At 38.5% G+C, this 15,162-nt stretch overlaps 1 protein-coding gene across 1 annotated transcript in view; it reads right to left on the reverse strand.

Moving 5' to 3' along the window:
* supt20 (SPT20 homolog, SAGA complex component) overlaps positions 1-14,133 on the reverse strand; it is a 17,788-nt gene extending 3,655 nt beyond the window's left edge. Inside the window, 20 exon segments of the mRNA XM_010794193.1 lie at positions 86-141; positions 893-1,008; positions 1,088-1,382; positions 1,912-2,067; positions 2,269-2,374; positions 2,586-2,697; positions 2,790-2,822; positions 2,918-3,087; positions 4,353-4,430; positions 4,569-4,625; positions 10,263-10,419; positions 10,606-10,745; positions 10,952-11,005; positions 11,162-11,278; positions 11,916-12,019; positions 12,107-12,233; positions 12,929-13,054; positions 13,218-13,253; positions 13,437-13,532; positions 14,026-14,133. Coding sequence (XP_010792495.1) covers positions 86-141; positions 893-1,008; positions 1,088-1,382; positions 1,912-2,067; positions 2,269-2,374; positions 2,586-2,697; positions 2,790-2,822; positions 2,918-3,087; positions 4,353-4,430; positions 4,569-4,625; positions 10,263-10,419; positions 10,606-10,745; positions 10,952-11,005; positions 11,162-11,278; positions 11,916-12,019; positions 12,107-12,233; positions 12,929-13,054; positions 13,218-13,253; positions 13,437-13,439 — 2,043 coding nt within the window. The 5' untranslated portion in view covers positions 13,440-13,532; positions 14,026-14,133.
* Positions 14,134-15,162: the final 1,029 nt, after the last annotated feature.

Genomic DNA, 15,162 nt, shown 5'->3' on the forward strand with positions numbered 1-15,162 from the left:
CACACACACACACACACACACACACACACACACACACACACACACACACACACACACACACACACACACACACACACACACACACCTGCAGGAGGTTCAGCGGTCTCAACCCAGCACTGCTGTTCAGGCCAAAAGGACTCCCTGGAACACAGATCAGAGTTACATTCACCATACAGAAAAGTACAGACAAACATTATTGTCATTACTATATATACTCATCTCTGATCTTGTCCAATCAAACTATAATTAATTAATTATAATATTTCTGTCAGAAAAGGTGGATCTTACATTTGCCTCACCCGGAAGTTTGTTTTAAAAGGGGCCGGGTCATTCGTTACCTTAGTGTTTAGGTCTTAATCATTGGTTTCAAACTATTACTTATCCCTTGCGTTTATTTTTTTAATCCATTTTTATTTATATAAAACATTTTATTGATGAGATTTGTTGTGTTGCAAAATGTAATTTGTGGTTGTTAATATGTGTGGTACATGGTTGTATGAAATGTGCTTCATAATTAGAGTTGAATGGAATAAAGCTTTCAGATACACTGCACGTTATACAGGTATTAAAGAATAAAGACGACCTAAGACATAAAATCACTTGTTTAAAAGTGTGTTCAAAATGTCCTTGAGCATAACAGTAAATCCTAATTGAGTCTCTGTCAGCTGCAAACCACTGATTGTGCTGTAGGATCCTGTTTGGTAGATTAGGTCTTATGTTCCCCCCTCTTCAGTGACATCAGGGTCAGCCACCCCTGGAGCTGGGATTCACTGTTACTCTTAAGGACGTGTGTGTTGGTACCCTGAAGCATTAGATTGTTGCTGGGCATACGGAGACTGCCTGTAAATGACTATAGTAATACTTAAGGAGACATTGCTTTGAAATCTCTCACCAGTCTGAGCTGCGGACTGCATGGTGGGCATCAGGCCTGCAGGGGGCAGGATTCCACTCAGGTTCAGGCCTGCACCCAGCATGGGGCTGGAGCCACTCATCAGGGTCTGAGGACTGCTACACACACAGAGGAAAATCGTCATAAACAGACACAACGACTAGCAGGCCAAAAACAAGAGGCTATATCTTTTCTTACCAGACAGAGCTGACCACGTTGATGAAGTTGAGCCCTGCCGGAGAGGTGCTTCCCGTGGTGATGGACGTTCCCATGGCGGGCAGGGGGATGGTCATGACGGGCAGCTGCTGGCTTAGAGCCAGTTGCTGCTGGGCGAAGGGCGTGAGGAGCGTGGGCTGCGACAAGCTCTGAAGCATGGGGGGGTCCGAAGGGGTAGGGGTCAACGAGAGAGGAGCGCAGAGGGAGTCGGCGGGGTGCGGTGTGGAGCACGGCGTGTTTGTAGGAGTGGGGGTGGATGGCTTGGGGGTCCCTGATCCTAGAAGTACGGAAAGTGGGTGAAAACAATAATGAAGACCAATGAGGATGCTTTTCAGCAGGTAATACCGATAATGTTTTATAAGCAAAAGTACAAAGCGTTAAATGAGAGATTTATACGCTGATTTTGCTAATTCAGTGATTTATTTGAGACTTTATTTTCTAAGCATATCTACAATATGTACATGGATTATTAGAGGATTTTCCTGAATAACAGTTTAAGAATTAAAATTGAGGCTCCCATATCAAAATTTCCCCTTTTTTCTGGGCAATTTCCACAGCAGCTGGTTTTAATCAGAACACACACTTGTGCTTGTACTGATGCAATATTCCGTGTGCTCGTCAAGTATCAAATAAATCCTTGTGGTTTAAAACTTCTCTATATTTCCTAAGACCTGGAACCTTTGTCAAACAATAATTCCAGATTCGGAAAACTGAAAAGGAGCTGAAGTAAGATATTCCAGTACGAGTCATTAGCACAACAGTGATTGATGAACGCACGCAGCCAAACAGTAAGAGGCTGGACTCACTCTGTGTGGAGCCCATGGGGGAGAGGGCGGCCGGCGACAGCAGGCCCACCTGGCCCAGCTCCATGGAGTGCTTCCTGTTCAGAGACTGGCTTTTGGCTGGAGGGGGCGTAGGACACTTGAGTAGACCACTGGTGGTTTGTGAACTATATGGATTACCTGGTGGTAAAAAGAGACGTTTCATAATCCCAAACAAGGAGTATTAAGTAGACCTAAATCTACACACATCCATTTCACATACAATAACTTTATAGTCTTGTCTAAGTCAGTATTTTAGCTTTTTGTTCTCCACGACCAACTGAAAAAAAAACATTACACAATATATGATACGTCTGTTCGTATAGAAAAAGCATAATGTACCTGAGGAGCTGTTGCCTGATCCTGAAGGCAGTTTGATGGGAGGGGGTCGGTGCTTCACCCCCTTCCCCAAAACAGACGCCTGGATCAGTGAAGAAATACCGTCACCCTGCAGATGACATTAAAATGATAAGCCACTGTGCATCGCAGCAAGTGCAACACAGTAAGTATTTGCTTTACCAGTGCTTATTGCAAACATAACAACAATTGTTTTTAACTCTTTAAACCAAAGTAATTCAATAAAGGATAACACTTTTTTTGTTTCTTCTACATCTCCAAACTCTATTGAAAAGGTAAAGGAAATTCCACAAAGTACTCACCTCATCCTTGTTGGGGGAGGGCGGCCCCTGTGCCACCGTGCCTGAGTTATGGGACATCTTGACCTGACACTTTAAATCTTTCTCATACACTCCTTTGTACTGATTGAGAAACCTATGAAACAGACATAACATAAAATAAATACCATGCTCTCTGACAATATATCCCTAAATCAGATCTCATCAGAAGCAATCATGCCGACTCACCGGTCTGCATCTATCTTGGAGCCTATCAAGAACCTGTGAATGAGACAAAGAGACAAAGGGGAGTGACTTCAGAGTGGCATTTAAAAAGGAGTCATGGAAACTGAATTTGTCTCAGAGACTGTCCTTACGGGGGATGTATGAGCTTTAGGTCTGTGCTGTCCTCCTCTGCTTTTGGTTCTTTAGCACAGTAGATCTTCCCATACACCAGTGGGTCTCCCATCGACTGGTAGATAGACACCTTGGTCCTCTGGGCTTGCCCTCCCACCTCACACTCAAACGTGTAGTCATCAATAACTTCCTGTGTAAAGAAAGCGGACACAGACAACGGAATGAAAGGGTTGTATAAGCCAGTGATTCTTAAATGGGGGTACGCGGACCCCTAGGGGTACGTTGGGGTACTGCAGGGGGTACGTGAGGTAAAAAAAAAAAAAAAAGGTTAATAAAAAAAATGCCATGCATGATTACAAAAATAATCTTAGTACAATAAGTTAAATAGAAAACACAATTTTATATAAAATATTCCTAGAACTACCAAGGGGGTCCTCATATAAACATGTTACATTTTGTGTATTGTATTTATAGTTTTTATTAATATATCATGTTGTTCATTGGTTTGTTAAACATATATTAATTCAATTGAAAAACTCCTTGGAAAAATCTTTTTTTGTATGCATAAAGATGAAAATATCCTTAGTTTGTTGTAATACATGCACAAAGGAGTTAATAAATCACACACTGAGGGAACATCACTATATTGTAATGATGTATATAGGCTTTTTCTGTCAAAAATGTCCGGGGTCGGTCAGGGGGTACTTGGCTGAGAAACAGTTTCAAAGGGGGTACATCACTGAAAAAAGTTTGAGAAGCACTGGTATAAGCCATAGAAATGTTAAAGGTCCCATGACGTAAAGTCTAAACAGAGTGATGAATTAACTTGTTGGAAAAGTTGATTATTGGAATATTCCTGACTTAATTGAACATGTATGACTGTATTTTAAGACAAAAAGCACAGAATGAAGAAAAAGGGAGAAGCAGGAATAGATGAACTACTGTTTAATGTTTAGTTAAAAACATTTGTGCTCCCTTAAGCAACTGGAGGTGCCATGTATCCTTGCCAGGGCCTCACACCATCTGGTCAAGGGCCATAATTATGAAATATGTGAATAAGAGTCCAGCACAATTTATGGACAGAAACAATGCCTCTGACAATACAACTGCAGTCCAGTATAGTCTCCGCCCTACCCCCTGGAGTAGCAGAAGCATGTGTGTCATTTAGATATTTTCAACATGCAGTTACTAAAGTTTTTGTGTTTATTTTATAGTTAATTAAAAGGAAATCTATTTCAAGTCATTAACCCACTAGGGAGCTATCTTTTCACACTTTATAACACCAAACAAAAGCATTTTTGAGTACAGATCTAAGTGGCTGCAATGTGAGCCTTGGCATCCATCCGCCTATAAAGCATTACACAATGACACATAACTACTCCCTGCTTATTACTAACGGCACACAGCCAGCATTGATCTGTGTCCACGGCGTGTTAATGCTGCTGTCACACTTACCTCAGCAGGCCAGATCACAGTATTGGGCTGAGAGTCCTCCAACTGCAGAGATCTCTCCACCACAGCGTACTTTTCCACCTAGAGCAACACACCAACAAATCCATCTGGTTTGTTATTCCCCACATTACAACTGCCAGAATATGAGTTGAGTGGGTTTAAAGTGGTGTTGGCCTAAGTGTGTAATTGACAGTGTTATAGGACCATTGAGCTACTTACATCAATTTCCTTCGGCACAGTTAGTTGGCAGTTACTCTGCTTCCACATGTCAACGCACTGCAAAAGATAACAGGTGAGAAAAAGAGTATGAGCAAAAAGCGCTATGACAGCAGGCACTTGGTTATTATTGAGTAGGTAATCAGATTTTCCCAACAGTTGTGAAAAAATAAACAGAGAAGAAACACTAACTCGTTCAGCTATTACTTTTAAGTCTCCCTTAGGAAATTGAGAATACATTTTACCATGGCTGAACACAACTGTGGGAGACAACCTTTCCTCAAGTTGCATTTCAATGTGCTTAGTGTCAAGATAGACAGACAGGTAAACACTTTTTATCATGTCGGTGAATATCTACCAAATACAGAGGTGGAGAAGTACTCAGATCTTGTACTTGAGTAAAAGTAGAAGTACCAGAGTGTAGGGATACTCTGTTACAATGAAAAGTCCTGAATTCTAAATGTTACTCAAGTAAAAGTACAAAAGTATTGGCTTCAAAATATACTTAAAGTGCCAAAAGTAAAAGTAGTCATTCTGCAGATTGGTCCATTTCAGAATAATATATACGATATGTTTTGATTATAATTATTGATCATTAAAGTGTTATAAAGGTGGTAAAGGTGCAGCTTGTTTGAATGACTTTGTATACTGCAGGGCAGCTTGTGAATTTACTCCAGGTGTAATAAGTCTGATTTAAGTGTTGATTATATTTCACATCATTAAACCAAATCAGTAAAGTAACTTAAGGTATTAAATAAATGTAGTGGAGTAAAAGTACACCGTTTACCTTTGAGTTGTAGTGGAGTAAAGATACAAAGAAGCATACAATGGAAATACTCAACGAAAGTATCTAAAATTGTACTTAAGTACAGTACTTGAGTGAATGTACTTCCCACCTCTGACCAAATAGTAAACAGTCCCAGTCATCTTTATCGTATGTATAAAGTAGGGCTGTCAAATGATTACAAATTTTAATCAGATTAATCACAGCTTAAAAATTAATTAATCATGATTAATCACCATTCGAACTATGTCCAAAATATGCCATTTCTTTATGTATATTGTTGTGGGAATGGAAAGATAAATGAAAGAAGGCGGATATATCCATTTAACATACAGTATGTATGTATGTTTATTATAACATTGTTCTGTGTGTCAAAATGAAAGACAGCCCACACACCTATCAATCATCAAACCGTGGGGTCTTATTTCATTACGTGTTCATTTCTAACACGTAATGTTGTATCGATGTATATAGAGATGTACTACAGCAAAAGTATTCTCCGTCGGGACTTCCTGCAACAACACCACGCCGTTATCTTGATTCTGATTGGCCAGAAGACATTATCAAAGATGTTCTATTGAGAAGACGATCACTACGTGACAAAAGTTTTCAAAACCGTTTCTAGTCTTCTGTATTTCCAGACAAGTGGCTACTGAAATCAATCTTACTAACTGCTGTCTGTGTGACTTTATTTTGCTTACTTTAACATCATTTTTCATGGTGGGGCTAGTGGATGGGACATTTTGTTTTAAAAAACGGACGGATGGAAGCATCGATAAGAGCACGGTTGTTTGCAAATTATGCAAAAAGGAATTTGCGTATCACCGCAGCACATCAAGCCTCAAGTATCACCTCAATGCAAAACCTATAGCAGCTAGCGTGGAAGCTAGCGTGGACGTTAGCCCGACTCGGAGTACAAGGACCCACACCCAATTCGCGTTGATCAAACAGTGGCCTATGCAACAGAGAGATTTTATTTTTCATCAGGATATTGGAAGAATAGGAGGGATTGAGGTCAATCACTGGCACTTTTTTATTTTATTTTAAATGGTACAGTACACTTTATGTTGAACTATTTATTATGTTGTTGGTGCAACTGGCACTTTATGTTGAACTGTTTATTGTTTTGGCCAAGGTTATTGAGAGAGTTGGACTGAAATTGATTAGATTTTTTAAATCAACTGTTGGTAAATCAACAAAGTCTGTTATGGCCTCTGAAGCAACAGAGAGATGTTTTCTAATAGTCAGGGTTTCCAATGTTCTGAATGTACTTGAAAGTATTGTGTTTTACTTAAAAAACAAAGTGTTATAGTTTACAGAAGGTCTACCTACCTATAGGCGACCTGAATCTCTGAAATGTACTATATTCCTAAATATGCTATTGCTACACTTTATGGCAAAAATTGCACTTTTCTGTTGGTCTTGGTTAAGAACCTCCTTGATAAAAATAAACAATGTTTTGTTGCTTAAGCTTATGTATTCAGTCATTATTCAATGGTATACTAAAATGTGACTAACCTGCTACGTCACGTAGCGTGACTAGACTACGAAGAACAAAACCCTTAAATTCGTCATGGGTCGCCTCACTTCTTTATTTCCTTTGAGTGCTCTCAGTAGAGGAGTCAAATTTGACACCAAAACAAAGTTAAGTAAATAGTAAATCAATCGTTTATACACTATATATTATTTTACTTTGTTGTTTCACCAGTTTTTTAGTAAAAATAAGGTAAATAAAGCCTTTGTAAAAGGTAGCTACGCGAAAAAGCAAAATGATAAAACGTAATGACAGTAAAGGTAAGTCGTAGTCAGTAAGTTTCACCGATAATTTTAACAATTACACGGATGTATAGGATGTGTTTTGGTTTCACACGTTAGGGTTTACTTACAATTAGATTTGGACCCAAACTATCTATTATATGATGATAAAGAAAGAGAGTTAATAAAAAAATAAAAGATAAACACGTGCAGGATTAGTATAATTAGTTATGATAACAAAGCAAATATTCGTCAAAATTCTTACCGCAAATAGAAAAAACTTTTAATCAAGAATAAAATAAATAACCCAGAATGTTGTCTACTATGTTTACAACACAGCTCATTTACATACCGTCCCTCATAAACACGTTTTATTGCCCCTGTCTTCGACGACAGTCTGTTTCCGTCGACACACCGCAGTAGATTGTTTGCCTGCAGCGAAAGTGCACTGCGAGGCCTCCTTTCCTGCAAGGGTAAACGACGAATTTTGATTTTAAAGGGACAAAAGAGCTACCAAAGGAACGCAGGGAGGGTAGCCGAAGGACCTCCCTCCCTGATTTTTGTGTCCCTTTCGTTTGCGTTCACTCCCTTTCGTTCCTAAATTAAATTGCGCTGGACTCTGCGGGTTCAGTGGGTAGATATAGAACGGTTAGGAGAAATACCTTTCGCAGGCGGACGTCCATTATTGTTTACACCATTTTGGGATTCCTTAGTATATTAAGTATTTAATAGTTTCATACTAAAATACAAAACTCCTTTAGTACCTAATTCGGTGGACAGCGTGATGTACACTGGCAGTACCGTAGTCGACCCGATCATAAAGTTCGGATCGTTACTTATGAGCCATCGACGACGACGACATGGGTCCCGGCAGGGAGGGATGTCCGTCTAGTACGTCCTTTGACATACCCCGGGAGTGGAACACCTCCCCCGGTGTTTCGAACCGCCTCCCCCGGGAGGTAGAGACTCCGGCTTGGATACGCGAATACACCGCGTTTAATCCCACCGGGCACCGTGCCAAAGGCGGCGACGCTCCGAGGGTGATCGTGAGTAGTACTATTGACACGTACCCGCGAGTTTTAACCGGGGACCGGCGAACAATAAGAACTTTTATGGAATTACGACCGTTATAGAAAAACCGCATTTTAGTTTATTGAATACAATAATATTACATTATCAATATCGAAACGTTTCGTTACGTAAATAAATATGTAAAAGAAGTTTTTACGATCGTAGAGAAAGTCAAGGTTTGGCGACTTACCTATGACAGGTGGACTCACCTCATATTTTTACAGAAACTTTTTTGACTAAATTTTTTATTTTTAAGTTCTAGAACAAAAAGTACGGGGTTCTCGTTATTATTGTGAACCATTTCTTTTTTTGAGGGAACTCACTCGCGAAGTATTAAGTACGTACTTCCATCTCGTAAATATTATACAAATATTTTACAGATAAAACAATATAATTATGTTTGTATATATGTTAGAACTGTGTGAATTATTGTATAATTGCAAAACGCGTACATGTTCTACTTTTTTGACAGACCACCACACATTAACTAATAGTAACGTTTTTTCTCGGGGGGTGGTTTATTAACTAAAACTTTTTTATATAAATTAACTTTATACCCTCGTTTGTGTTTTTCCCATTCTTAAATGTATGGTTAGCTATACAATTAATAACGTTGGACAGGAAATAATATAACACACACATGTTTTCTTAATTATACTTCACATTATTATACACTCACACACCATATTTACTTACTTATGTAGACACACCAAATATTCTTACTTATTTATTGCCACACTCATGTATATTCACACACAAATTATATATATGAATCACCGGCACTGAGCTAATTTTTTTTAATAGATTAAATTAATGTCCGAAACATTAATTAATTAGCGTTAATAGCGTAAAAAAATAGGTGTATATTTATAAACTGCTGACTCTTTGTCACTCTTCGGTTAAAANCACATCACATGAACCTTGGTATGTAATATGAAGTCATTATTCAGTCCTAATGTATCTCAGTCCCTGCTGTGGTGAAAGTAGAGTGATAAACACCTATTTTACAAAAAATTTGAATAATTTTTTTTTCATTTTAGACATGAATAACACATTTATATACAGTGTAATTCAAATATTTCACTGCTTTTGTGATCCTAAGACTTTGGTAACGAAATCTAAAACACCAAAAAAATTCGATCACATGAGTACATTTGTGTATTCACAAGAGTTTTGAAGATTTTCCGAAAATCGGATGTCAAATGTTAAGCTTTTGAGCTACTTATCTCATCAAACAGTGCTCTAAGGTGAGTAATTTGCATATATAGCAATTAGGGCTGTCAAACGATTAAAAATGTTTAATCAGATTAATCACAGCTTAAAAATTAATTAATCATGATTAATCACCATTCGAACTATGTCCGAAATATGCCATTTCTTTATGTATCGTTGTGGGAATGGAAAGATAAATGAAAGAAGGCAGATATATCCATTTAACATACAGTATTGTATGTTTATTATAACATTGTTCTGTGTGTCAAAATGAAAGACAGCCCACACACCTATCAATCATCAAACCGTGGGGTCTTATTTCATTACGTGTTCATTTCTAACACGTAATGTTGTATCGATGTATATAGAGATGTACTGAAGCAAAAGTATTCTCCGTCGGGACTTCCTGCAACAACACCACGCCGTTATCTTGATTCTGATTGGCCAGAAGACATTATCAAAGATGTTCTATTGAGAAGACGGTCACTACGTGACAAAAGTTTTCAAAACCGTTTCTAGTCTTCGGTATTTCCAGACAAGTGGCTACTGAAATCAATCTTACTAACTGCTGTCTGTGCAAATCTCGGCGCGAGTTGGCAGACTTTATTTTGCTTACTTTAACATCATTTTTCATGGTGGGGCTAAGGTGGGGCTAAGCCATTTCTTGGTATGGGTGTAGCCTACCCCAGCCATACCCTGGCGCTGCCACTGGTGGGATGTATGGAGCGGGCCATTCTGCACATGCGTTAAATGCGTTAAATATTTTAACACAATTAATTCAAAAAATGTATTACCGCCGTTAACGCGATAATTTTGACAGCATTAGTATAAAGTGTATACATGCTTGTCAAATAGCAGACGTTTTGATGACTTACATTTCCGATCTTTGAGATCTTCAGGTCTATTACAGGAGCAGGTTTCCTCTCCTTCCTCCTCTGCAGGTAGTCGAAGAGTCGTAGCTGTGGTGGCATGGGCAGATGGGAGAGCTCCTGCTGCCTGTTCAGTGCAGCTCGAGAGTGCCTCTTGAAACACCTAAAATGCAAACAAGAAGAAGTGAGTGTCTTAAAATAAACCAGGCGTTTGCTTCATTCATTGTTTGCTTCATTTCACAATCACAGGGTATTCCTTTTGATGTGTTCTATTCATAAAAACACAAATGAGCTTCTTTTTCTTGGAAATCAAGGTGAGTTTGAGAGAGTGGGTGAGTGGGTTCTATACCGTTTCATAGAGCGAGTGTTCATTTTCTGCTTGTGGTGGAGCAGGCGGTTGGCTGTGCAGGTGACAGAAATAGAGGGGTCCAGGCACAGAGGCTCAGCTGTGGCCAAAATCAACTGACTCTCCAGCTGTAGTTTGTCATCCTATGGCAGACAGAAACCAGACGCTACAGTAAACACTCAATCAATGTGCCGATGCTTAAGGGGCTCAAGACACACAAGGGGAAAAATGGCTTGTGTTATGGTCAAGTACATTCTTTATAAGCTGTGAAAATGGCTAAATCTAAACAGAGAGGTGTGGGACAGGATTTTCTTATTTTGTTTCTGACAAAATAAACATGACTCTTTACCTGTGTCCATTTGTGGTGGTCACTGGTCATGGCGTGGACATCACAGATAAGAGTCTGCAGGCAAAAAGACAAATAAACAAGTTAGCTTCTTAGCTTAGTTATTACTTTTTTCACTTATTCCATGTAATAAACAAATCATATTAGAGAATTTGTTTTACAGTTTGTTATGGCCTTTGTACGTAAGGATTTTGATTTATTTTGTTGCTTTACCTGCATGGTTGGCCGCAGAAGGATGTGTCTGCTCTGATAGGTGGGCATCTTGGTATTACCAGACTGCCTGTAGTCTCTCACCTCGACTATCACACAGCCACAGTGGAAGATGTTCACCTGAGACAAATTGCACGTGGCGGATGTCAAACAATGATACCAAAATTAGCTAATTTAAACCCTAAGAAATGGTGTTGGCGTGAAAACGGCTGACCAGTGATGAAGTAGGTAAACATGTTTTTCTCAACAGTAAAGCACAAATCTGCTCTCTGCATTCAAGACATAATTGTTAAATAGTCTAAAGCATTTAAATATGCTTTGCAATACCAGCTCTGTTGTTATTAGGGCTGCGTCCAACAGTTATTATCACTATCAATTAATTTGTCAATTATTTTCTGGATTGAACAATTAATGATATGGTCTATAAAATGTCAGAAAATTTAAAAAAAAGTGCTCGTCCTAATTTGACTAAATCCAAGTTGATGTGTTATTTAGTCAGACCAAAATGTAAAGCATTCAGTTCAATATGATTTAAAAACAGACAAAAAGGAAAAAGGTAAATAAAAAAAATCAAATGTATTGACTTTTTTCTGTCAATCGACTAATTGAGTGGCAGACGAATCATTATAAGTAAAGTTCTAGCTGTAACCACACATACACATACACATTTGAACATACTGTACATTTACTTCTGATACACTTTTTAAATTATAAGGTACAAAATGATTTTTCAATATAAAAGTGTCAATGTTCACACCTGTGATTTCTCCAACAGATCCACCAGAATGGGAGGCAACTCCTCCGCATCTAGGTACTCTAGGAGTTCTCCTTCTTCATATGGCAGTCGGATGGTTTCAGAATCTAGAAAAGAAAACAATCATGAATGTTACAAACAAAACAATTGTGGTGTGCAGATCAGAAAAAAAGCATTTAATGGCCTTCTCTTACCAGAGCCATTTTTGCCCCTGAGCATTAAAGAATAGCCTTCATTCCCAGGGTAGAGGTTGACCACCAGACATGATACGGACTCCTGAGACACCAGCTTCTCCAGTAGATTCACATTTCTTCTTAAATTCTTGAGAGAAACAAAAATGACCACTAATAAGAGACAAATCCTCAATATTGGCAACAGAAAGCTCACATGGTTATAACCAAGCCAAACCTATATGAGAAAGGTATGTTTATGTTTATCATTGCTTAGCACCCATTTTAACCTTGATTTAAATTGAATTAAATAAATATGAATTGTATTTTATTGTCGCATTACACGTTAAATACACTTTAATAGCATACACAACATGCCTATGGGGCAATTTTATGGTTACGTTTCTTCTTCTTCCCATAGACACTTTGACAGGTTGACTGCAGGGGTGGGGATTGACCTTTGACCTTCCAATTGGAAAACACCCACTTATAGCCTGGCCACCAGCCCCCATTATTTGGAAAATGTTGGCATTTATATTAAACAGCTATTTAATCAATCAATCTGAAAGCAATCAGACCTGGAACCTTTAGTAATAAACCTATTGTTATTATAAGCAGTAAACAAATCTGTCTTTTTTTGTGCTCACGTTGATACACTTGAAATATTTTTGTTAAAATACACACATAACCTGTGCAGACATATTTGAAAACCATCCGTAACACATTTTAATATCTGGAAAACCACATTTCCTCCCACTAATTTCCTACAGATTAGAAGGAACAATGTTTTAATGCATACCTATAATTACATAGTTATAACTGAGAGTCACATTGCATAATACACACCTTTAACTCTGGCTCTTTCTCACATTCCTCTATGTACAGCTCATAGAGCTTCTGATACAAACTCTTCCTCCCGCCGGATGAATTTCTTCTTCTGGCTGGTCGTTGTCGAGCACTTTCAACGATGTACTGAATAACAGATAACACACTGTATTAACGGATGATGAGACGCACGGTGGCAGACTAACACTAACAATGCATGTAATGAATACACACGCCATACATTTGAGTACATACTGCTCATTTTTTTCCTCTAAAAATATACAAACAAATATAAATATTATTTTTTTACCTCAGCTCGATCCAATGCATATTCCAAAACTTGTTGCTTTGGGTAATAAGAGTAAAATAAAACAGATCAGTCGAATGGAAACTCCCAATTTGGTACAGAATAGAACACACAGTGCAAGTCCTGGAGAATAAAGCTTAACCTTGTAAAAAAAACAAAAACACTTGAGTGGATGTCTACTGAATGTATAGAAATGAAGAGCCTGAAATAGATGAAACTTACCATTGTGGTCCACCGCCAGCTGCAAGGCGAGTGACGGTAGACGATGCTGTCCTTTCTGCCCCACACTGTCACCTTCCTAAAGTGACCATTCACACCCTGCACAGCAACACAGAAGACGTGATGCACGCAGCACGTTAGAAAATAGATACACATAAGAACATAAACACTCGTTTTGACTGGCAGGTTATAAGAACAGTACCGATGCCAAATAGCCTGGCATCAGTCAATCCGATGCCACACACAAACAGCGAAGAAGACTTGACGAGCGAAACTGTTTCATCATAGTTCTTTCATCCTTTGCGTATACTTTAACATGATCCAGCAAAGTAAACACATGCACAATATGTCTCAGAGTCTGTAAAACTGTGTCGCTCAGGTCAGTGAACTTTGATGACTGGCAGCCCAGAGAGTGGCTGGGTAGCAACAAGCTCGTTGATGCCTGACCGTTGAGGCTAACATGGCTAACGTTAGCATGCTAGCCCGTTCCTAGTGGGAAAGCTGTAAGTTACCAGCTACGCTACTGATGTTACATCATCTGAGACACAAAGTGATAAAGCGACGTCTATCTAATCGAGCAGGATGGACTTGCCTTTTAGATTGCATAGCGATCGACGGTAGCTCCAATGCAAGAAAACGAAATGAAATTGAAATATCAGTGTCTTCATTGAAAAAAAGTCGGAGCAGCAGCCATTTTCTTCCAGTGTGACAACAACAGCTAAACTTCCGGTTTGGGAGGCGGCCCGCTTCACAACTGATGCTTGATCTGATAAAGTGAGACACACTGTGTAGGCTACTGTGTACAAAAAGATATTATTTGATATTACTGAATGCAACTGCTTGTTGATCCCTCAGAATTCAAACAGTGACCTTTTATGAAAAACTTAAATAAAATGATATAGGCTACTTTTACACAGAAGCTTTAAATGTAGGTTACTATTGGCCATAGGCCTACAGCTGTGCTAAACATGGACTGGTGCTAAACCGTTTTTTTGAATTTTCACGGCTAAAGCACACTATCAGCTGTCCTGATTCATGGTACTTTTTGCAAACCTGTATTTTTGATTATTCTACCTATGTCTTGCATCAGATAATACATAGATCTTATGTGAAATAAGGTTTATTAAAAGGACAAAAGATTGTCTGAAATGTTTAATATAATGTGATTAAATAATGAAATAAATACATATGTATGTATTTAAGTGTACATTGACTTCAACTACTACACATTTCGGTTTTTTAATAGCCTACTATGTATGCTGGATGCTCAAATAGGTTTAAGTAATTATGATGAAAAAAATGCAGAACACCAGCAATCTTACCTGAGGAAAAGCTATGCACACTAATAAACACTTTTTGCATATCCAAATAATGCAATGCATGTTTTGCCACACCCCTCTTTTGCTCTGTGCCTTCGATACTGTGTGGAAAATAGAAGCTTTAATAAATACTTCACACTCTTTCAAATCAAGGATCTTCCAGTGTATTTTATTGTTTCCCTTTGGGTTGTTTGGTAGCTTTGTTTAGTGTTATTGACATACAGGATTTACTGTTGACTATACACAGACTTCAACGTTTATTAATCGAGATTATAGCCTGGCTATCAGAATACAAATAATGATCAATGAAAACATAATTAGAGTGGTGTGCTGACCCTGATTTAAACTTCAGTTAAACTAAAAGTCAGTAGTTTTTATAGAAAACAATAGCCTCACATAGGAGGGAGCAG

The sequence above is a fragment of the Notothenia coriiceps genome, unplaced genomic scaffold (assembly GCF_000735185.1).
Source record: "Notothenia coriiceps isolate Sejong01 unplaced genomic scaffold, NC01 NC01_scaffold00037244, whole genome shotgun sequence".
Classification (NCBI taxonomy): Eukaryota; Metazoa; Chordata; class Actinopteri; order Perciformes; family Nototheniidae; genus Notothenia; species Notothenia coriiceps.